At 45.6% G+C, this 23022-nt stretch overlaps 2 protein-coding genes and 1 pseudogene across 2 annotated transcripts; all 3 read right to left on the bottom strand.

The window, feature by feature from the left end:
• Positions 1-26: 26 nt before the first annotated feature.
• Positions 27-1422, bottom strand: LOC113260781 (carbonyl reductase [NADPH] 1-like). The gene is made up of 3 exons (XM_057306674.1): positions 987-1422; positions 328-435; positions 27-193 (listed from the first exon to the last, which is right to left on the bottom strand). Exons 1-3 carry the CDS (start codon positions 1273-1275, stop codon positions 27-29), a joined length of 564 nt encoding a protein of 187 aa, XP_057162657.1. The 5' UTR covers positions 1276-1422.
• Positions 1423-3160: 1738 nt separating this feature from the next.
• On the bottom strand, positions 3161-7259 carry LOC125281499 (carbonyl reductase [NADPH] 1-like). The gene is made up of 4 exons (XM_057306673.1): positions 6962-7259; positions 6024-6101; positions 3771-3830; positions 3161-3597 (listed from the first exon to the last, which is right to left on the bottom strand). Exons 1-4 carry the CDS (start codon positions 7257-7259, stop codon positions 3161-3163), a joined length of 873 nt encoding a protein of 290 aa, XP_057162656.1.
• A 6643-nt stretch (positions 7260-13902) lies between these two features.
• LOC130542671 (carbonyl reductase [NADPH] 1-like) lies at positions 13903-22225 on the bottom strand (annotated as a pseudogene).
• Between the last annotated feature and the right edge of the window lie 797 nt (positions 22226-23022).

Raw genomic sequence — 23022 nt, 5'->3', positions numbered from 1 at the left:
AGGAGAAAGGGTCCAGGAAGGAATCCTCAGGGAAATTCCCCTGTGAGTGGCATACAGTCAGTAAAGGCCTCTCCGAGGAGAGATTTGAATGAAGTCTTGAAGGAAACACAGAGGCAGTTGTGAAGGACCAGCAGGTCAGAGGGCACTGCTGACTGCAGGACGAGTGTGTAAGAGTCCTGAGGCAGTGGGGCACCTGTCCAGGTGGAGACACAGCAATCAGGCCGGTGAGGCTGAGCAGGGAGAGGGGCCTGAGTCCGTAGATGGGACAGAGAGGCAGGGGCAGATCATACCAGAAACACCACAGCTTGGGCCCCTGATGAGGCTCACCTTGGGCTTTCATTAGAGGCAGCAGTTCTGTGCACACAGCTCGGGTACCAAAGAAGTTTGTTTTCCGGGTCACTTCTGCTGGAATGTGAAGGGGTGTGGGATCAGCAGCTGTTAGGTGAGGGGAGAATAGATTAATGAATAGCAGCCATGGGAGAGGATTCCAGGAGTGACAGTTACATGTTCTTGGACGTGCAACCTGGTGCATTGTCATTAATCTCTGGGCTAGTGAGCTGTAATTTCCCAGTGTGACGTGTGTGGTTTAATGCCGTGTAGCTTGGCAAGTTGGCATCATTCCAGGAAGTTAAGCGGAAAGTGCTGTTGGGATTTCTGTGTCTCTCTGTTTGCAGTTTGCGTTTATCACAAAATAAGTTAAACACTCACTGAAATGCTCTGATCCAAACTGAATTAAACTTGCAAAAATCTCCTTCAGGTCCCTGAGATTAATCCACGGCAATGCCACGGAGCTCTGGGTTTAAAAGCTTGCTACCGCCAGAGGCTTCTTCTCTCCCTGTGCCTGCAGTCTAGCCTCTCTCCCTAGGGAGGCCCTTCTCGACCCCATAGGAGCTCTGACCCTCCAGCAGCATTCAGGGACCACGCCCAACCCCCACGGGAAGTGCCCTGAGAGAGGTCTCCAGCCCTAAGTCTTCCCGGGTCCTTACGCTTGAATACGATGGCCGCGTTGTTGACCAGCACGTCCAGACCCCCGTACTCCTTGCGCAGGAAGTCGCGCAGGACCCGGATGCTCTGCAGGTCGTCGATGTCCAGCTGGTGGAAGCGGGGACTCAGGCCCTCGGCCTGGAGCTGCTGCGCAGCTGCCCGGCCCCGTGCCTCGTCCCGCGCCGTGAGCACCACGTCCCCCGGGAACTGCCGGCACAGCTGCTGCACGATGGCGAAGCCGATGCCCTTGATGGCCCCGGTCACCAGCGCCACTCCGAAGGCTGACGCCATGGCGGTGTGCAGCGCAAGCACTGCCCTGTGTGCTGAGCAGATGGTGCTGTGGGCCCCACGGAGGGCTGGCGGTGCAGAGGCTGACAAGGACAGAGATGCCAGTGCACTTGTGCTCTAGGATCCAGCACTGTGGCTCCCAGTGCCCAAGGCCCCGCCTCAGTCCCTCCATTGTAGGAGGGGCCAAATGTTCCAGTTGTGTCCCTCCATCAGCTGCACCTTGAACCCGGCCGAGACTCTACCCTCTTAAGGTCCCTCTTTTGAGGCAAACAATGGCTCAGGTTGGACTGAAATGCTCGCGAAATGATAGGTGGTTGGTGATGGGATAAGGGGGCTAGGGATTGACGGTAGTTGACCTAAAATAATTTTGGGAAAACCACAAAAGGGAAAAAAGAGTGGAGACATTGTCTCTGGAATGTGTCCTTTCTCTGCGGAATGGGAATGCTTGGGTTCTTCCGAGGTGCAGTGAAATACTGGCGGGGGGAAGTGCTTCTGAGGATACAGGTCCCCTTCCTTTCCTAGGAGAAACTCAAGAAGGAGAAACAGAGAATCAGTCCTGTGCTGAGACTTGGCTGTGGGCTGGGCTCTCCCTCTGTGTGATTCTGAGGATCTCCAGGTGGGAGGGGATGTTTATGAAGCCGCTGGGGGCCAAGGTATTGATTGGATCGTTGGATTTAATGATTACATAATCCCATTGGCCTAAAGTGCCTACTTTATGGGTTAGTTGAAGGTCACAGTTCAGAAGTATTTTATATAATGAGGTGTTGTTTTAAAATAAGGCAAAAAGACCTATGTGACCTCAGAGTATTATTGCAAATTTGCAGTGGAGATCCTGTGTGTTCTTGTTGACATCGATAGTCCTCATTTGTCAGTTTAGAAATGCAAGTAAGAAAAAAAAAAAAGAGAAAAAATTAAATGCAAAATACAGGGAGGAAGTTTTCAGCCTTTTTTGACATGAAAAACTTGCAAAATAAGGACCCTACCCTTGCTTCCAGGGTCTCTCACCTTTCATTTGGGTGAAGCTGAAAACCACTGGCGTAGAGTGAAAAATAATCAGTATAGAAGAGGCACCTTTCCAACATGCATATTCCTGTGAAGGGAGGCATGCGGTGGACGTTCAGTCAGGCCCATCGGGATCCTAGCGTGGATGGGGCGGTAAGAATCTTCTCGTCACACTGTGGTCTTGGGCCTCACTCCCGGGCACTCATCACCACACGCAGACCATCCTCAGTTTTCTCCGTTGTCTCAGAGGGCCCTGTGGATGTGTCTGTGTTCCCTCTGCCATTTCACACTTGGTAATTGTTTTTTTTCCCAGTGCGTTTGATAATCAGAGACCACAGGGGTGTCTTCCCTTCATGGTGTCGTCCATGCTCTACTCGAGGCCTGTACAATGGGCTGCATGCCACGTCCAACCTTGCTCTTGGTTTGTATACTGTCTGTGGTTACTTTCCTGCTACAACAGCAGACCTGGGAGGATCGACAGGAGCGTGTGGCCTGAGAAGCCAAACATATTACTCTCTGCCTCTTGTGTAACGTGTGCTTACCCTTGAGTGAAACTCCGACTGCTCCTGGTCTTATTAGGTGTAGTGCACTTCTCAGCTGGCTCAGCATAGAAAGAGTCTGCACAAATAGGCATGGATAGAGAACATTTATTCATCTCCGGGGTTCATTATTTCACTGATTTCATTTATTCTGTCCCTGTATCACAGAAGAAATTAAAAAAAAAATCTTCCCTGAGTTAGTAGGCTCCTCAAATTGAATACTCAGCAGGGATATTTTATATATGTATTTTTTCTGAGGATAGGGAAATTATTGATAGTAGAAGAGTCCTTTTGGTCAAAGGAGGGGACTATTATAAGGGATCCATGGACGGATCCGTGAATGAAGCTCACCATTTTTCCACTTTCTTCTCCATAACAAACTCCCCATGAGGCCCCTCAGCATCTGAGGGCAAAAGGGCCAAGTAGACAGGGGTCTCTGCTCCTTCATCTGGGCTTTTGGTGGCTCTAGGTCCTGCCATGTCTGTTCTCACCCACCCAGAGCAGCAGGCGTTCAGTAGGATCTTGTCCCCTCTCCTCTGCTCACTCAGGTTCCTGGCATGGATTCTGGACAGGACGGTGACACCGATTTTTGTCACTCCATAGGCGGTGTCAGGCCAGCCCTCTTTCCTGTGCACGCCTTTCTTTGTGTCTTCCACGAACTTGTTCATGAGCCCCACTAGCTCCTCCTCAGTGATGGTCTCGCTTCTAAACTTCTGCTGTAGTTCTGGGCTGCAGTTTTTAAGGGCTCTCAGACTCACCATGCTAGACACGTTCACCACTCTGCCTAAAATACAACACAAAGTGTCATGTAGAAAGACACAGGAATGACGAATAGCAATTTTGCTAAGATGTTGTTGGAGAAAATTTCCACTTGAGACTTCATTAATTTGCTATGAGCGTTAACGAGGACTGTCTGTGTGAGTGACGACTACGATACGGTTTTGAAACTTGTCATACCCACAAAGTCTCTGATGATGCCTGAGAAATACTCTAAGAGGGAGGCACTGAGCAGGTGTTCTGCGGGAAAATGGAAACGCTGTGAAGAACCTGCTAAGGAGCATGTAAGAAGACATTCACTGCTTTCAGGAGTGGATGACCTCTTTCTACCTCAGGCCACCTTTGGGACCACCTGAGGATCTTATGGTCAGTGGGGAGGCGTCTACAATCAGGTCTGTACAGACCAGTAAAGAGCTGAATGGTGTAAGGAGGGCCGTTCCATATGGTTTGGAAGGCTGCCACTCTGTTTGAGGATGGTAAGGACAGATTATTAGCCTGGTCTGACTTGCATGGTGATGAGTCTATGATGGGGTTTTTATGAACTTGGGAGTGTGTTATGGCCTGAGAATACAGTCATGGAGAGAGGCAGTGGAAAACCAGGGGACTGAAAGAGATCTGTGTAGGGGCATGGCCTTATGGAAGTCAGTGGGACAATACAGGGGGCAGATTAAAGCTGGACATATCAGTGCCCCTCAGAAGAACTCTTCCCAGGACTGGAATGGGAGTGGAACCAGCAAGTGGATATCCTGTTGTGCCTGTATGAAGTGGCCATCTGGTCCGTGAGAGGAGTGGAAATGGGAGAGCTGGAGCAATGCATGCAGAGCTGGGGTAATTGTTGACATGGACTCGTGCACCCTGTGAGGCAAAAAATGCTAATGACTCTTGTGTTTCTCAGCAAAAGAGACAAAGCCTGGAGATGGTTATGGGAGAGATGGCCCAAGGGGAAGGTCCTGCACAGAGCTGGCAAGTTGGGTGGAAGGTAGTAGCTTGAGAGGCTCCAAATGGGTCCGGACGAGTCAAGGCACTATTATGGACCAAGCTTTGGTTAAACCCAGAAGATGCCAGTGTTCAAGCAGTATAGCGGGATGAGAACAGAAGATGCTGCAACATTTTGGACTAAGGTGTTACATTTCTGCAGGCCAAGCAACACGTTCTCTTCTGCAGACAAGTGTTTCCACAGAGAACTGGAACAGGCCTCTGGATCCCCGGTTGTCTCAAACACGAGATAAAGGTACGTGGGGCTTAGACACATTCACTGCACGTATTCACACTCAGCATGAGTGGGGTGGGTGCCAAGGGACCATCCCACTGGACAGATTCCTCTGCTTCACTGGGGATTCTGGGGAGAGGGTGTGGGGGAAGATGCTAACTTGACCTTACAGTTCTTCCCTACATTATCTCAACTTCCTTTTCTTCCCACTCTTACCGTGGTCCCAGGACCAGGGCTGCAATTGTGGAAATGGGAAGCAGGGATAATTTTGAAAGAAGAAACTGTATAACTATAGCTTTAAGTCTTTATGTGGGAATTCCTAAGGGAATAATGGAGCGAATTGTCTCTTCCCCCACCTGGGAAACCTGGATGACAGTGAACATAGCTGTGGTTAAAAGAATCCACTCATTCTAGATTTATGCAGCCTTTTCCTATAGTAATGGGAGTGGACTGGAGGGAAGGCACTCCTTCGACTAGTATCATTGCAGGTAATCAAGACCAGCTCAGAGGCTGAACTTGATGTCCCTTTGAAAGGTGAATGGGGATGTCAGGTGGAAGAGGGAGGTGGGAGGAGGAGGAATGAGGATAATGCATGAACAGGGGGTTATGCAACAAGAGACATCCAATATTACAGCCTGGGGTGGGGGGCAGTACAGGTGCCCCATCCATGTGGAAATGTACCACTGGTGTGTGGCTGTCAGCAACTTGGGCCACATGTGAGTGTGCCGGCCTCCTGGTGACCATGAGGAGGGGTCTTCCCCCAGGCTGGACAGGTCTGGGAAGACATCCTGAGGAGCGTGAGTGGCAGGAAGAAAGGATGTGTGTCTGGAGGTCTGGGAATGTTCTAGGCAGCTGACCTAGTGTGAGTAAAATCCGTGGGAGAGAGAGTGAGGGAACAGAAAGGGTCCAGGAAGGAATGATCAGGGTTCTGCACCTGTGAGTAGCATGGAGTGAGTAAAAGGCCTCTGTGAGGAGAGATTTGAATGATGACTTGACGGGTCAGGCAGAGGCAGTAGTGAAGGACCAGGGAGAGAAAGGGCGCTGCTGACTGTAGGACGAGTGTAAGTGTCCTGAGGCAGAGGGACACCTGTCCAGGTGGAGACACAGCAATCAGGCCGGTGTGGCTGAGCAGGGAGAGGGGCCAGGGGTCTGTAGATGAGGCCAGAAAGGCAGGGGCAGATCATGCCAGAAACACCACAGCTTGGGCCCCTGATGAGGCTCACCTTGGGCTTTCATTAGAGGCAGCAGTTCTGTGCACACAGCTCGGGTACCAAAGAAGTTTGTTTTCATGGTCACTTCTGCTGGAAGGTGAAGGGGTGTGGGATCAGCAGCTGTTAGAGGAGGAGAATAGATTTTTTTAAAATTGTATTTTAGTTACACTCAATTAATTTACGTGTAGTGTGTTATTAATTTCAAAGTGGAGTTCGTGATTCATCATCAGTCGCATATAACACCCAGTCGTCATCACATCAAGTGCCCTCCTTAATGCCCCTCACCCAGTTACCCCATCCCCCCGCACACCTCCTCTCCAGCAACCCTCAGTTTGTTATCTATAATTAAGAGTCTCTTATGGCTTCTCTCCCTCTCTGATTTCGTCTTATTTTATTTTGAGAAGGAGGATAGATTAATAAGCAGTATCCATCAGGGAAGATTCCATGTAGTGACAACAACATAGTTTTGCATGTACCATCTGGTGAATTCTTGGGAATGTCTGTGTTAGTGAACGGTATTGTCCCAGTGTGATCTATCTGGTGCATTGCCGCTGCGTGGCTTTGTTGGTTGACGCCATCGGGTGAGGGCAAGGGAAGGGAGCACAATGGGATCTCTGGGTATCTGTGTTTGTAATTTGTTGTTTATTACAAAATAAGTTAAACATTCACCAAATGGCTCACATCCAATCAGAGAGAAACTTGCAAAATCTGGTGAGTTACCCGATGATCTGATCCATGGCAATGCCAAGAGGCTCTGGCTGGAAAGGCGTGCAAGTCCCGGAGGCTTCTGCTCTCCTTGTGCCTCCAGTCTGACCTCCTTCCCTAGGAAGGCCCTTCTAGATCCCATAGGAGCTTGGGTCCCACAGTAGCGGTTTAGGCATCATCCCCAACCCACCCTGGGTGGGTCCCCTAAGGGAGGGGACCTACCCTAAGTGTTCCCATGTTCTTGCTCTTGAAGGCGATGCCTGCGTTGTTGACCAGCACGTCCAGGCCCCCGTACTCCTTGCTCAGAAGCGGATATGGCGCAGCTGCTGTGCGTTGATGTCCAGCAGGTGGAAGTGGCAACACAGCCTGCACCTCGTCCCTCACCGTGAGCAGCACGTCCCCCGAGAACTGCTGGCACAGGTGGAGCACGAAGCTGAGGCCCTTGTTGGCCCCAGTCACCAGCAGCAGGGGAGTGGTTGATGACAGCGCTGCGTGCAGGTCAAGCAAGGCCCTGTGTGGTGAGTGGATTGTGTTGAAGGCCATACCGAGGGCTCGTGGTGTAGACAGTCAGAGATACCAATGGAAGTGTGTTGTAGATTCCATTCCTGTGCCTCCTTCAGCGCAAGGCCCTTCCTCAGTCTCGCCATCAAAGGAGAGACCAAATGTTCCAGAAGGTTCCCTAGTGAGCCTATACCAGATCCATCCCTTCCAGGGTTGCACCCTGAGCCCAATGAGGACTCCTTCCTCTTAGGATCTCAACTCTGAGCCAAGCAGTGGTTCGGGGAATACTGATGTGCTCCCCGCAACAAAGGTGGTGGGTGACGGGTTAATAGCACTAGAGATTGATAGCATTCAAGTGAACTATTTTGGGAGACCTCAGAGGGAGAACAAAAGAGCAGAGTAATTGTCTTGGGAATGTGTCCTTCCTCCGCAAAATGGGAATGGTTGCTTTCCTCTAAAATACAATGAAGTTGTCTGTCCAGGGAAACTGCTTCTCAGGATACAGATCCCCTTGCTTTCTTAAGGGAAAATCAAGAGGGAGAAATCAGTCCTGTGCTGAGACTTGGCTGTGGGCAGGGCTCCTTCCTCTGTGTGATTCCAGGGGGCCCCAGTGCGAAGGGATGTTTTTGAAAATTACTGTGAGACAGGCCAGTGATTGGAATGTTTTATTCCATGGGTACACGTGCATATGATTGTTACAATGCCTGCTTGTAGTCCAACCTCACACTTAATAAGCAGTATAGACGGTTTGGATTATTTTTTAAGTATCAAGGAAAAGAGGTCGTTGTGATACCAGGTTTCCAAACTAGCAGTAGAGATTCTATCGTCTTGACCTAGACATTGATTTTCCTCATGGGTCAGTTTAGAAATACAAGCTAACAGGAAGGAAATCAACAGCCTTGCAGAAGGGAAAACCTTAAAGGAAACCGGGTACTTATTTTTTATTTTATTTTATTTTATTTATTTTATTTTATTATTTATTTATTTTAAGTTTTTTTTTTCAATCTCAAAAACATTTTATTAAATGAAAAAAGCAAGTTTCAGAAAGTTATATTAATGTGCAGGAAAGAGTTAAAATGCAAAATGAAACTGCTATCGTTAGAAAGAACTGCTTGTATGGTTGGCCTATGGCTAGTGTCTAGGAACTTGAATTTCAGGAGCAGTCCCACTATTCTTTGATAAGAATGGTGCATTGAGCCTAAACTGTACAACCAATGCAGTTTATGCTGAACACCTGCTTGCTTTCTGGGAGTGTGGAATTTGGGGATATGCCAGCTAGAGGGTGCCTTTGTGACCAGCTCCGTATAAACACCCTGAGTACTGAGTCTTAATGGGCTATAGCAGACAACATTTCAGAAGTGTCCCAATTCATTGTGGAGGAATTAAGCACATCCCGTGTGATTGCACTGGAAGAGATCTTTTGGGCGCTTGTGCCTGATGTCCTGATTTCAGTTCATGTGACTATTTTCTTTGCTAATTTTGCTGTTTAGTATTCTGCTATAATAAATCATAGTGATGAATACAGTTCTATGCTGAATCCTATGAGTGCTCCTAGTGAATAACTGAACTTTGGGGTGGTCTTGGGGACTACTGAATTAGTTCCCTAAACCATTTATATTTAAAAAAAAAAAAGGAAAAAGAAGCACAAGACTAGAAATTTCAGTGGGTATATAATTTTATGTATACATATTTCTTGAAATCTCGAAAGTACACACCAAACTTAGTATAGTGGTTAACTGTGAGGAGACAGGGAAGGAAGAGAAGAGGGGCCTGGGTTTGGTAGAAATTAGTCAAAAGGGCATTTTGGCTCCATCCGTCATGCTGTACTTTATTTCCTTTTTCTAAGAAAAATATACTCATGTAATATCTAGGTGGGAAAATATTTTTAAGTTAATTTAAAAATAATTTCAGCCTCCATGTAGAGTCACAAAATTTTAGAGCCGGTGGGGAATTTAGAGTTCACCTGGTCCTGCCCGTACCTTTAAAAAGGTAGAACCTCAGGCTTCTGCCCTGAGAGTCAAGTATGGCCTTGAGTCACATGGCTTGTAGTTGGGACCACAACTCCCAGTCCAGGATGCTCCCCTAATCTGCAACTGCTTGGTAAGTACTGTAGTCAGAAGAACCAGTTTTCTTCTTCTTCTTCTTTTTCTGTTTTTTGTTATTGCAAAGGTCCAGAAGGTCTCAATTGTTACAACGTGGTTGCATAGCAGCTTCTATCAAAGTTCAGCAAATCATCAATGTCATACTTCCACGTGTAATAAGAGCTGTACTGGAAGAAGATAAGAATTGGACCACAGTTCTCTGGGAAATGTAGTTTGTAAGCGATAACATCCCTAAATCATACCACTCTGCTTTGCTTTTATTTTTTTCTTCTTTGGTAAAATAGGGGGTTAACATATTAAGCAATGGGGCTTCTCAGAAACATGATCAGTAGCTTGCAAAAAAGATTTACATCCTATTTCTGCTTTTGAAGTACTTCACAAATAAGGACTTTATTTATTTATTTAGTTATTTTTTAATAATAATATTTTTTATTATATTATGTTAGTCTCCACACAGTACATCCCTAGTTTTTGATGTAAAGTTCCATGATTCATTACTTGCATATAACACCCAGTGCACCATGCAATACGTGCCCTCCTTAATACCCATCACCAGTCTATCCCATTCCACCCCCACCCAAAGCCCTCAGTTTGTTTCCCAGAGTCCATAGTCTCTCATGGTTCATTCCCCCTTCTGTTTACCCCCCTTTCTTCTTCTCTTTCTTCTCCTACCGATCTTCCTACTTCTTATGTTGCATAAATGAGTGAAACCATATGACAATTGTCTTTCTCTGCTTGACTTATTTCGCTTAGTATTATCTCCTCCACTACTGTCCATGTTGCAGCAAATGTTGAGAAATCATTCTTTTTGATGGCTGAGTAATATTCCATTGTATATATGGACCACATCTTCTTAATCCAGTCATCTGTTGAAGGGCATCTCAGCTCCTTCCACAGTTTGGCTATTGTGGACAATGCTGCTATGAACATTGGGGTGCATATGGCCCTTCTCTTCACTACGTCTGTATCTTTGGGGTAAATACCCAGTAGTGCAATTGGTGGATCAGAGGGTAGCTCAATTTTTAACTTTTTAAGGGACCTGCACACTGTTTTCCAGAGTGGCTGTACCAACTTGCATTCCCACCAACAATGTAAGAGGGATCCCCTTTCTCCACATCCTCTTCATTTTTTAAAAGATTTTATTTTTAAGTAATCTCTGCACCCAACTTGTGCTCGCTCAAACTTACAACTTTAAGATGAAGAGTGCCGAGCTAAACCATTTGAGCCAGCCAGGGGCCCCAAAGGAAACCTCACTTTCAAAATAAAAGACTTAAGCTTGCTTGCATGGGCCTTCAGTTTTCTTTTCTGTTAGCCTGAAAATCCCCGGTGAAGAGTGAAAAGTAATCATGAGAGGAGACGGGTCTGTAGCACATGGATACTTCTGTGAGGGGAGGGACGTGGTGGGTATTCACTGAACCCACGGGGAGCCAGGCTGGATGTGGGGCAGTAGGAACTTCCGCTCAGGGTCATGGATGTGTCAGGCCCCACTACAGAGGCTCATGATGGAGGACACTTTGCCCAGCCATTGTTTTCAGCCTGTCCACCTGTATCAGTTCACTTCCTCTTCACAGCAGTGCTATGACGTACGCCCCCTTGTACACCTGAGGACACTGACAAAGAGCAACATGCAGGATTTTGCTTAAGGTCACCCGGTTAGGTGGCAGAGCCAGGACCTTTTAGTGTCCTGCTGTTTGTGTTGAGAGCTTTCAAGAGGACAGTGGAAAGAATAGTATTGTGGACAGCCATGTATTCACCAGACTAGCTGCAACAATGACGAATATTTCACTATTGTTATGTGTTCCCCTTCTGCTGATATTTTGCTGACCTGCATTAATGTCACCAACTTGGTGACCCTTTATCCCTACGTGAATAACACATTCACCTTGGGGAGATTTGACAATCATTCTTTCATTTCCATTGATACCCATCCACATTCACTTTTCCCCTTGTCTCAGCTTGTCCTATGGATGTACCTTAAGCGCCCACTCCCATTTCACACCTCGCAGTTGTTTTTCCCCCAGTGAGTTTGATATTTAACGAGACCACAGAGGATGTCTGTCCTTCATGAGCTTGCCCGTTCATCGTAGAGGCTGATCAAGTATGCTGGCCAGTGAAATCCAGCCCCATTCATGGTTACTATATGGCCTGTGGTGACTTTCAAGCTACGACAGCAGATTTGAGTAGGTCCAACAGAGGCCACTGGTCTTGCAAAGGCAAAAATACTTACTCTCTGGATCTTTCACTAGTGTTTACCAAGTCCTGATTTAAACTGTCCCTTCTCTTGACATGATGTAGGGTCTGTTAGAGTTTTGGGCTGGTTGGCATGGAGCCGTCTGTGCACATGGACACATACTTAGATTGTTTATTCATCTATGATTTCCATTCATTATGTCATCAATTGTACTTTTTCTTCTCCTGTATCAGAGTTGAAATTAGAAGTCACTTCAAAGAATTTGTCACCAATTCAATGTGATTACTCCATAGGGATAGTGATTCTTTTTCTTTTCTTTTTTTTCTTTTTTCTTTTTCTTTCTTTCTTTCTTTCTTTCTTTCTTTCTTTCTTTCTTTCTTTCTTTCTTTCTTTCTTTCTCCTTCCTTCCTTCCTTCCTTCCTTCCTTCCTTCCTTCCTTCCTTCCTTCCTTCCTTCCTTCCTTATTGTTATGAATATTGTTGACAATGTAAGAGTTGTTTTGGTCAGATGATGATGGGATCAGAATGGGACCCATGAAGGGAACTGATAGAGGAGTCCCCATTGTTCAACTTTCTTCTCCATAAGAAAGTCTCCATGAGGCCTCTCAGCATCCGAGGGCAAAAGAGCCAAGTAGACAGGGGTCTCTGCTCCTTCTTCTGGGCTTTTGATGGCTGTTGGTCCACCCATGTCTGTTCTCACCCACCCAGGGCAGCAGGCATTCAGGAGGATCTTGTCCCCTCTCCTCTGCTCACTCAGGTTCCTGGCATGGATTCTGGACAGGACCGTGACACCCATCTTGGACACTGCCTATGGGACTAGTTGTATATCAGGCCAGCCCTCCTTCTGCTGTACTCCTTTCTTTGTGTCTTCCACAAACTTGTTCATGAACCCCACCAGCTCCTCCTCTGTGATGGTCTCATTCATAAATTTCTTTCTTTTTTTTTTTTTTGTGTTCCAATAAAAATTTATTTGTGGATGCTAAAATTGAGTTTCTTTCTTTCTTTTTTTTCTGATGTAAATTTCGATGATTCATTAGTCGTGTATAACACTCAGTGCACCATGCAATACGTGCTGTCCTTACTACCCATCACCAGCCTATCCCATTCCCCCACCCCCCTCCCCTCTGAAGCCCTCAGTTTGTTTCTCAGAGTCCATAGTCTCTCATGCTTCATTCCCCCTTCTGATTACCCCCCCTTTCTTTATCCTTTTTTCTGCTGCAGTTCTGGGCTGCATGATTTAAGGGCTTTGAAGCTCATTATGCTAGACACATTCACCACTCTGCCTAAAATACAACAGAGAGAGTCATGTAGCATGGCATGCGCGAGGATGATAAATACTGAAACTGCTACTATTTGTCCATTTTGGACAAATTCCCAGTTGGCTGAGTGTTAGTGAAGACTGCCTCTGTAAGTGACGGACATGATACAATCTTGAACCTTGTCTTATCCACAATGTCTCAGAGGATGTCAGAGAGATGATCTTAATGGGTCTGGGCAGTGTCCAGATGTTCCATAAAGAAAAGAACATGCCTTATACAGGAACATGCTAAGCAGAGTGATAGGAGGCACTCCCTGACGTCATGAGTAGAGAGCCACTTTTCCTTATAGGTCCTCCTTGGGACCACCTGGAGATTTTTGGTCACTTGTGTAGTCCATTATTAACAAGTGTTTATCAGTCAAGAGACAACCGATCAGTTTATTGATGCATTTGAACGTTATCAGACTGCATTGGGGTAGGGAGGCTGTCACTCTGGTGGGGCCAGGTAAAAACAAATCATCTCAGCGGGCTGAGTTGCATGACTTTTTCTCCAGGTTTGGAATTACATATCTCGGGAGCAGTGACAAAATGCCTAGCAATATGGTCACGGAAAGGGGCAGTGGAAAAGTGATGTTTTAAAGAGATGTTATAAAAAGAAATGAAGTCCATGCTGAACATGAATGAACCTTGATAATATTATCTGAAATAAAGAGGGCAGTGACAAAAGACAATTCATTATATGATCCTCTCTGTGTGTATATATGTATATATATACACAGACACATATATACATACATGTATACGTATATGTGTGTGTATATCATCTATCTATCTATCTATCTATCTATCTATCTATCTATCTAATTTCAGAAAAGGAAATGTAGGGAGAGAGAGTAGACTGGTGGTTGCCTGGTGTAGGGGGAATGGGGTAAGAAAGAGCTGGTAGTTAAGGTCACAGGATCTCCCTGGGCTGATGACAGTGTGCTAATCTTGAAGCAGTGATGGTTCCACAACTCCGTCCATTACTAAAATCCACTGAGTTGGATATCTGAGATGGATGAAGTGTACAATATGTGTATTGTATTTGAATAAAGCTGTTAAAAGTATGAAGCAATGACACATTTCTCACTAAGTCTTTTTTGTTTTTAAAAATTTTTTTTATTATTTATTTATTTTACAGTGTATTTGAAATTTGCAGTTTATTTTTTTTATTATAATAACATTTTTTTATTATATTATGTTAGTCACCATACAGTACATCCCTGGTTTGACTCACTAAGTCTTTTTTGAAAATATCATTAGTAATTGTAACAATGAACTTGTATTGACATGTATAAGTAAATAGTCTACTATTTTTATATTTTTTTAATTATTTAAAGATTTATTTCTTTTTTTAGGGAGAGAGTGAGTGAGAGAGAGCGTTGGCATAGCCGGTGGGGGGGGGGGCAGAGGAAGATGGAGAGAGAGAATCCCAAGAAGAGTCCCTGCAGAGTGCAGAGCCTGACCCAGGGCTCGATTCCACAACCCTGAGATCATGACCTGAGCTGATGATACTAAGAGTTGGCTGCTTAACCCACTGAGCCACCCAGGTATACCTGTTTTTATGTTTAAATGAGTATTTTTAGCATTATAGAAAGGTCATGAGTTGGAACGCCGGGCTTGCTCAGTCAGTTAAGCGTCTGCCTTCAGCTCAGGTCATGATCCCAGGGTCCTGGGATCAAGCCCCACGTTGGGCTCCTTGCTCAGTGGGAAGCCTTCTCCCTCTGCCTGCTGCTCCCGCTGCTTGTGCTCTCTCTCTGACAAATAAATAAATAAAATTAAAAAAATAGAGAAAGGTCATGAGATCATATGAACAGAGATTGAAGAAAATCAGAGAACTCTCCTTTTTAATGTAAATATCCAGGAAAGAGAGTCATTGTCACTGAACTCTAAGCTCCCTCCCACTAAGGAATGGCAGTACCAGAAAAGTTAAATGGAAAAGATAATGTATGGCACTCTGACTCTCATGAAGTGGTGTTTAGAGAGAATTAAAATGAAGTATAGAAACTGTCTTAACGTAACAGTCTTCTAAGATGAACATCTTTTAGAAAGGGGTCCCTTACTCCAGGCCTTTGTTTCATCTACAACATGTTAAGTGTGAGGTTAATGGAACCTATTTCTCAAATGTTTGAATGAGTACTGCTGTAAACTATGGAACACCTATGGATGAGATTGAAGAAGACAGAAAGAAAAGGAAAAATATTTCATGTTCATGGATTGGAATAACATAGATTGTTAAAATGTCTGTACTATTCAAGCACTCTACAAATTCAATGCAATCGCTATGAAAATAACATCAGCTTTTTCAGAGGGCTAGAACAAACATTCTAAAATTTATGTGGAACCAGAGAAGACCCCAAATAGTCAAAGGAGTATTGAAAAAGCAAAGCAAAGTGGGAGGCATCACAATTCTGGACTTCAAGCTATATTACAAAGCTGTAGTCATCAACAGTATGTACCATCACAAAACCAGACTTATAGGTCATTGGAACAGAATAGAGAACCCAGAAATGGACTCACAACTGTATGGTCAACTGATCTTTAACAAACCAGGAAAGAATATCCAGTGGAAATAAGGGAGTCTCTTCAACAAATGGTGTTGAGAAAACTGGACAGCCACATGCGGAAGAATGACACTGGAACATTTTCTTACACCATACACAAAAATAAATTCAAAATGGATGAAGGACCTAAACATAAGACAGGAAACTATCCAAACCCTAGAGGAGAAAGCAGGGAGCAACCTCTCTGACCTCGGCCGCAGCAAATTCTTACTAGACACATCTCCAAAAGCAAGGGAAGCAAAAGCACAAATGAACTATTGGGATCTCATCAAGGCAAAAAGTTTCTGCAGAGAGCTGGAAAGAATCAACAAAATGAAAAGGTGACCAAGGAAATGGGAGAAGATATTTGCAAGTGGCATATCTGGTAAAGGGTTAGTATCTAAAATTGATAAAGAACTTATCAAACTCAACACCCCAAAAATAAATATGCCCATAAGAAATGGGCAGAAGATATGAATAGATGCTTTTCCAAAGCAGACATCTAGATGGTTAACACACACATAAAAAGATGCTCAACATTACTCATCATCAGGGAAATACAACTCAAAACTGCAATGAGACACCACCTCATACCTGTCAGAATGGCTGAAATTATCCACTGAGGAAAGAACAAATGTTGGCATGGATGGGGAGAGTGGAGAACACTTTTGCACTGTTGGTGGGAATGCAACTGGTGCAGATGCCCTGGAAAACAGTCTGGAGGTATCTCAAAAAGTTAAAAAAAGAACTACCCTATGATTCAGCAATTGTAGTACTAGGTATTTATCCAAAAGATACAAAAATGCTGATTCCTAGGGGCACACGCACCCCAATGTTTATAGCAGCACTATCAACAATAGCCAAATTATGGAAACAGCCCAAGTGTCCATCAGTTGATGAATGGATAAAGAAGGTGTGGTATATGTATAGAATGGAATATTACTCAGCCATCAGAAAGAATGAAATCTTGCCATCTGTAACAACATGGATGGAAGTAGAGCGTATTATGCTAAGCCAAATAAGTCAGTCAGAGAAAGACAAGTGTCATATGATTTCACTCATATGTGGAATTTATGAAAAAAAAAAAAACCCAGATGAACATAGGGGAAGAGACGGAAAAATAAAATAAGATAAAAACAGAGTGGGAGGCTAAGCATAAGAGATTCTTAAATATAGAGAACTGAGGGTTGCTGGAGGGGAGGTGGGTCGGAAGATGGACTAAATGGGTGAAGGGCATTAAAGAGGGCACTTGTTGGGATGAGCACTGAAGTTGTATGTAAGTGATGAATCACTAAATTCTATTCCTCAAACCAATACTACAGTATATATTCACTAACTTGAATTTAAATTAAAAAGTGTTTTAGTGAGTACTTCTCAAATATATATTACCTACCATTAGTTAGATTTATTTTTCAAAAATATTGTCTGCCTGTCTCACAATAGGAAAAATACATATTCATGATTCAAAAGTACAAAACACAGATGTGTGTGAAGTAAAACAAGATGGGACAGAGGGACCCACACTGGGTCACTGGTATCCCAGAAAGGCAGCTGCCTTTACTCACAGGGGCTTGGGACCATGTTCTTAAGTACGTGTAGTGGAGACAGTAGATGGAGAAAGTCTACTAACTTTCTGTAGACTGTTTGTAATGAAGTGATGACTTCTTTTCTATTCTGAATTGTCTATCTCAGGAAGTCTAGAATCAGCTGTGAAAGTATTGACCCGTGTATATGAGGGAAGTCTGATGGGTTTTTTTAGGTGAATTCCTAGATGTGGATGCTGCAACCAGTCCTTCTTCCCCAAGCCTGTCCCACCCAGGGACCACATCCCCAAGAGGGCAGGGTGGCCACCTGGGGCTCCTTCTTAGAACTGGGTGAGACTGTAGACCCTTCTGGACTGACAGCTCAGGACAGGAAACACAGGTGCAGGAAGCAGGAACAACTTGTGGAGCTTCCATAGCAAAGACTCTGATCCAGACATTTTGGCTCAGGTGTATTCATGGTTCAAGGGTTATTTCAGAGACTCTGACTTGGAAGGTATGTGACCTATGTGCTAAGAACCGTATGGGCCATCCCGATGACCTTGTGCTAAGGGTGTGTGAGGGCATGTGAGTGTGTAAGAGAGACAGAGACTGTATGTGAGTGTGAGTGACTCTGAGTGTGTGACACTGTGTGTGAGGTAGGGTGTAAAACCGTTGCCCTTTCATAGTCACTGTGGAAAGCACATCCCCCAAGTTAAAAAGGACCCTTGCACTGGTGGGGCTGGGGTGTGTGTCGGGCTTACAGTTTATCCAGACCATTACTTTGTATGTGGCCAGGGATGTATTTTTTAGGAAATCTCTCAGTCTCCAAATCTCACTGTTCTAAAGCACAGCAACAGTGATCTGGATATTTTAGACATCATCTCCTCAGGGGTCACAACTTCAAGTGCATTACTTGATTCTCAAGGCCATTCACAGGCAGTAAGTCCACAGCTGCTTCTCAAGACCTTTGATGATTCAACATTAATCACCTTCCCTGGAAGGTTCATCTTTTCTAATATCAAGGGTAGCAGTTGTTAAGTGTCTGGATGACAAGGGATTTTCACAAAACACTTCAGGGTTTTAAAAAGTACTTCTTGTGGTTTTCCCTGAGGTGCCTGAGGACCCTGCAATGAGGAAGACATTGGCCCCAGTCAAGCTGTGTCCTTTTATTTTCTGTTTCTCTTGCCTGATTGGATAAGATTTCATTCGAGTGAAAGATACTTGAGGATCTTGAGTAGTGGGAAGAATCATTAATTTGGATGCCACATGACCTCAGTCGACAACCTTGAGATGCATTGTTCCTCCACATTCTGAATGGGGACAAAATATTAAATGCCTAGCACATGACATCTAGAAATGTCCAGCCACCTATCCTTTCTAGAACCACAATATGGCAGTGTGTGTGTGTGTGTGTGTGAGAGAGAGAGAGAGAGAGAGAGATACCTTTAGTACTGTAATTTTCCCATCCAAGCCGTCTAGTGGTTTTTCTGAGTACAGGATGTAGCAAAGCAGGACCTTCTCAAATGAAGATGGAGAACATTTTCTTTAAGCTTCCTTCGTAAGTGTAGCCTTAACAAGTCTGTATTTCCTCCTAGTACTTTAGCTCATATCTGATGAACAAGAGTATTCAGATTTCAAATGTTTGCTCGATTCCTTAGACATGAGTATACCTAAATATCTTTTTCAAATAAGAGCATGGTATAATTTAAAGAGAAAAGGGAGGGGCGCCTGGGTGGTGCAGTCCTTAAGCATCTGCCTTCAGCTCAGGGCGTGATCCCGGCGTTATGGGATCAAGCCCCACATCAGGCTCTTCCACTATGAGCCTGCTTCTTCCTCTCCCACTCCCCTGCTTGTGTTCCCTCTCTTGCTGGCTGTCTCTATCTCTGTCGAATAAATAAATAAAATCTTTAAAAAAAAAAGAAAAAAATCTTTTTTGAAGAAAGGATTTAAAAAGTAGAAGAATCAACATCTGCTATCCCTCCTTGTCCTTAGGCTCCAATTGTCTTTTGTTTTGTCCTTCCATGCCAATAAACAGAGCAAACTTGGGCCTCTGGAATGTGTTCTGCACCCACAGAGAGCTGGTGAAGTCATTCAGATTGCTTTTTGTGTCTTAGGTTGTGAAGTATGGGAGAGGAGTGACAGTATTGGCTTTGGATTATCCTAGGTAGGATTTCTCCCAGATAGTTTCCCCAAATAGGGTAAAGTCCGGTAACATGGCTGCAATGGATGGAAGAACACTCCTATTTCAAAAGGAGCCGCAACTAATGGAAGAACTCTCCTATTTCAAAAGGCAAGAAAACTCTGCTTTCTCACTGAGAAGATGGCCTGCATTTCCATGTTCAGGAAGTCTAGTTTCCCTGAGGCAAGATGAATTGTTTGATGAGAACCTGCCTTAGCAAATGCAGGAGACCACTCACTCCTCTTTCTGGTCCAAGGCCAACACACAGCATGGACCAACACTGTTCAGTCAGTGAGGAAAATTTCTCGGCCAGAAGTCATTTTTGCCTCCTAAGGGAATACCTGTAGGATGTGTGGTGGTGGCACAAGGAACTCCATCCCACTCAAGTGTTGTGGTGAGTGAAGGAGTCGGTGACATCTGAGAGCTGTCCTTTGGATGCCAGTGAAGCCAGTATTCGAAGAAGTTGTAGAACTTTCCAGGACAGAAGAGGAATAGGGGGCAGAACAGAGAATCAAGTGTACCTGCATGTTGTTGGTTCAAGCCAGAGATCTTAATCTTTCTAAAATCATCAGCTTGGGGCGCCTGGGTAGCGCAGTCGTTAGGCGTCTGTCTTTGGCTCAGGGCGTGACCCCGGCGTTCCGGGGATGGAGTCTCACATCGGGCATCTCTGCTGGGAGCCTGCTTCTTCCTCTCCCTCTCCCCCTGCTTGTGTTCCCTCTTTCGCTGGCTATCTCTGTCAAAGAAATAAATAAAAAATCTTTTAAAAAAATCATCAGCTTGTCTTAATGAGTGTAGTAAAAGGGTGGTGGTTCCCCGCATCACGTTCTCGTGGGGAAGTATTACAGTAGTTGACAAGCAAGGAATTCTGGGAGTTGTTTTGTGCAGAGCATAGAAGGGGAAGGGAGTGGATGGGCCTGGAGTTTGGCAGGTCTGATGACAGAGATGCCTACAGGTGATGCCCAGGGCTTGGGCTTTGCCCCTGAAGGACTTTTGGGAATAAGCAAGCCCTCAGAGAGCAGAGAGAATGCCCCGAGAGGAAGAGACTGAAGAAGCAGCGTGTCTTAGGAGGGTTGCGATGATCCAGAAATGACAGGCGAGTGTGTGTGTTGTAGAGCTGGGATGGAGGAGAGGCGTGGGGACAAAGCCCATAGGACAACTCGTAGGACCTGGTCCCTATAATCAGGCTCTTGGCATGGTGACCTCATTATTCATGGTGAGTGGATGGTGGGGTCTGTGACCAGGGTGCATGTGGAAATGATAATTGTTTTAGAAATGTAGATGTTTAGATGGGGGTGTAGGTTGGGGGCTGGAGGGGTGGGATTTGGGGAGGGGGTGGAGGGCATCCTGAGGAGATGGAGAAACAGGAAGAGACCTATGTGTGTCTGGAATTTGGGAATGTTTTAGGTAGGCTACAGTTGTTAGCTGGTCCTGAGAAGTTTGGAGAGGGAGGAGTCCACTAGTCTGAATAAAATCCCTGGGAGACAGGCAGGAGGAGAAGAAAGGGTCCGGGAAGGAATCCTCAGGGAATTTCCCCTGTGAGTGGCATGCAGTCAGTAAAGGCCTCTCTGAGGAGAGATTTGAATGAAGACTTGAAGGAAAGGACAGAGCCAGTTGTGAGGGACCAGCGGGTCAGAGGGCGCTGCTGACTTCAGGACGAGTGTGTAAGAGTCCTGAGGCAGAGAGGCACCTGTCCAGGTGGAGACACAGCAGTCAGGCTGGTGAGGCTGAGCAGGGAGAGGGGTCGGAGTCTGTAGATGGGACAGAGAGGCAGGGGCAGATCATGCCAGAAACACCACAGCTTGGGCCCCTGATGAGGCTCACCTTGGGCTTTCATTAGAGGCAGCAGTTCTGTGCACACAGCTCGGGTACCAAAGAAGTTTGTTTTCATGGTCACTTCTGCTGGAATGTGAAGAGGTGTGGGATCAGCAGCTGTTAGAGGAGGAAGAGAATAGATTAATAAATAGTAGCCGTCGGAGAAGATTCCATCGGATGATAATAACATGTTCTTTCCATTTGCAGTCTGCTGAAACCTGAGCAACGTTGGAGTTAGTGAACGGTATCGTCCCAATGTGATTTTCCTGGTGTGTCGATGATGTGTAGCTTTGTAAGTTGGCACCATTGAGGGGAGGCTAAGAGAAGTGTCCACAATGAGATTTCTGTGTGTCTCTCTTTGCAATTTATTGTGTATTGCCTTTAGGTTAAGCATTAACTTAATGGCTCTGATCCAAACTGAATGAAAGATAAAAACATCTCTGTTGGTTCCCTGAGATTAATTCATGGCAATGCCAAAGTACTTTCCCTGGAAATTCGTGCACCCCCCAGAGGCTTTCACTCTACCTGTGTCTCCAGTCCGACCTCCTTCCAAAGGGAGGCCTTCTAGATCCTACTGGAACTGTGGGCCCCACAGTAGTGGTTGAGGCACTAGTGCCAACCCATCCTCAGTGGTCCCATAAGGGAAGTTCCTGCCCTAAGTCTTCCCGGGTCCTTATGCTTGAATGCGATGCCCGCGTTGTTGACCAGCACGTCCAGGCCCCCGTACTCCTTGCGCAGGAAGTCCCGCAGGACCTGGATGCTCTGGATGTCACTGGTGTCCATCAGGTGGAAGCGGGGACTCAGTCCCTCAGCCTGGAGCTGCTGCACGGCCGCCTGGCCCCGCGCCTTGTCCCGTGCCGTGAGCACCAGGTGCCGTGAACAGCAGGTCCCCTGAGAACTGCTGGCACAGGTCATGCTCATTGGTGAAGCTGATGCCCTTGTTGGTCCCTGTCACCAGTGACACTCGCAGAGACAATGACATGGCTGTGTGGAGAGCAAGCGCTGCCCTGTGTGGTGAGCGAATGTGCCTTGGGGCACACGGAGATGGTTTTGTGGTGCTGCGTTGTGCCACAGTCGGAGATGCCAGTGCAACCGTGCTCTAGGATTCAGCAGTGAGGCTCCCAGTGCCCAAGGCCCCGCCTCAGTCCCTCCATTGTAGGACGGGCCAAATGTTCTAGTTCTGTCCCTCCAGCAGCTGCACCTTGAACCCGGCCGAGACTCTACCCTCTTAAGGTCCCTCTTTTGAGGCAAACAATGGTTCAGGTTGGATTGAAATGATCGCGAAATGATAGGTGGTTGGTGATGGGTTATAGGGGGTAGAGATTCATGGTAGTTGACCTAAAATAATTTTGGGAAAACCACAAAAGGGAAAAAGGAGTGGAGACATTGTCTCGGGAATGGTCCTTTCTATGCAGACTGGGAATTGGGTTCTTCCGAGGTGCAGTGAAATTTCTGGCATGGGGAAAGTGCTTCTGAGGATAGAGGTCCCCTTCCTTTCGTAGGAGAAACTCAAGAAGGAGAAACAGAGAATCAGTCCTGTGCTGAGACTTGGCTGTGGGCAGGGCTCTCGCTCTGTGTGATTCTGAGGATCTCCAGGTGGAGGGGATGTTTATGAAGCCGCTGGGGTCCAAGGTATTGATTGGAATGTTGGATTTAATGATTACATAATCCCATTGGCCTAAAGTGCCTACTTTATGGGTTAGTTGAAGGTCACAGTTTAGAAGTATTTTATATATTGAGATGTTGTTTTAAAATAAGGCAAAAAGACCTATGTGACCTCAGAGTGTTTTTGCAAATTTGCAGTGGAGATCCTGTGTGTTCTTGTTGACATCGATAGTCCTCATTTGTCAGTTTAGAAATGCAAGTAAGCAAAAAAAGAAAGAGAAAAAATTAAGGGCAAAACAACAGGGAGGAAGTTTTCAGCCTTTTTCACATGAAAAACTTGAAAAATAAGGACCCTACCCTTGCTTCCAGGGTCTCTCACCTTTCATTTTGCTGAGGCTGAAAACCCCTGGCGTAGAGTGAAAAATAATCATATAGAAGAGGCACCTTTCCAACATGCATATTCCTGTGAAGGGAGGCATGCGTGGACGTTCAGTCAGGCCCACCGGGAGCCTGGCGTGGATGGGGCAGTAAGAATCTTCTCGTCACACTGGGGT

The sequence above is a fragment of the Ursus arctos genome, unplaced genomic scaffold (genome assembly GCF_023065955.2).
Source record: "Ursus arctos isolate Adak ecotype North America unplaced genomic scaffold, UrsArc2.0 scaffold_4, whole genome shotgun sequence".
Classification (NCBI taxonomy): domain Eukaryota; kingdom Metazoa; phylum Chordata; class Mammalia; order Carnivora; family Ursidae; genus Ursus; species Ursus arctos.
This window is presented reverse-complemented; position numbering and strand designations above follow the sequence as displayed.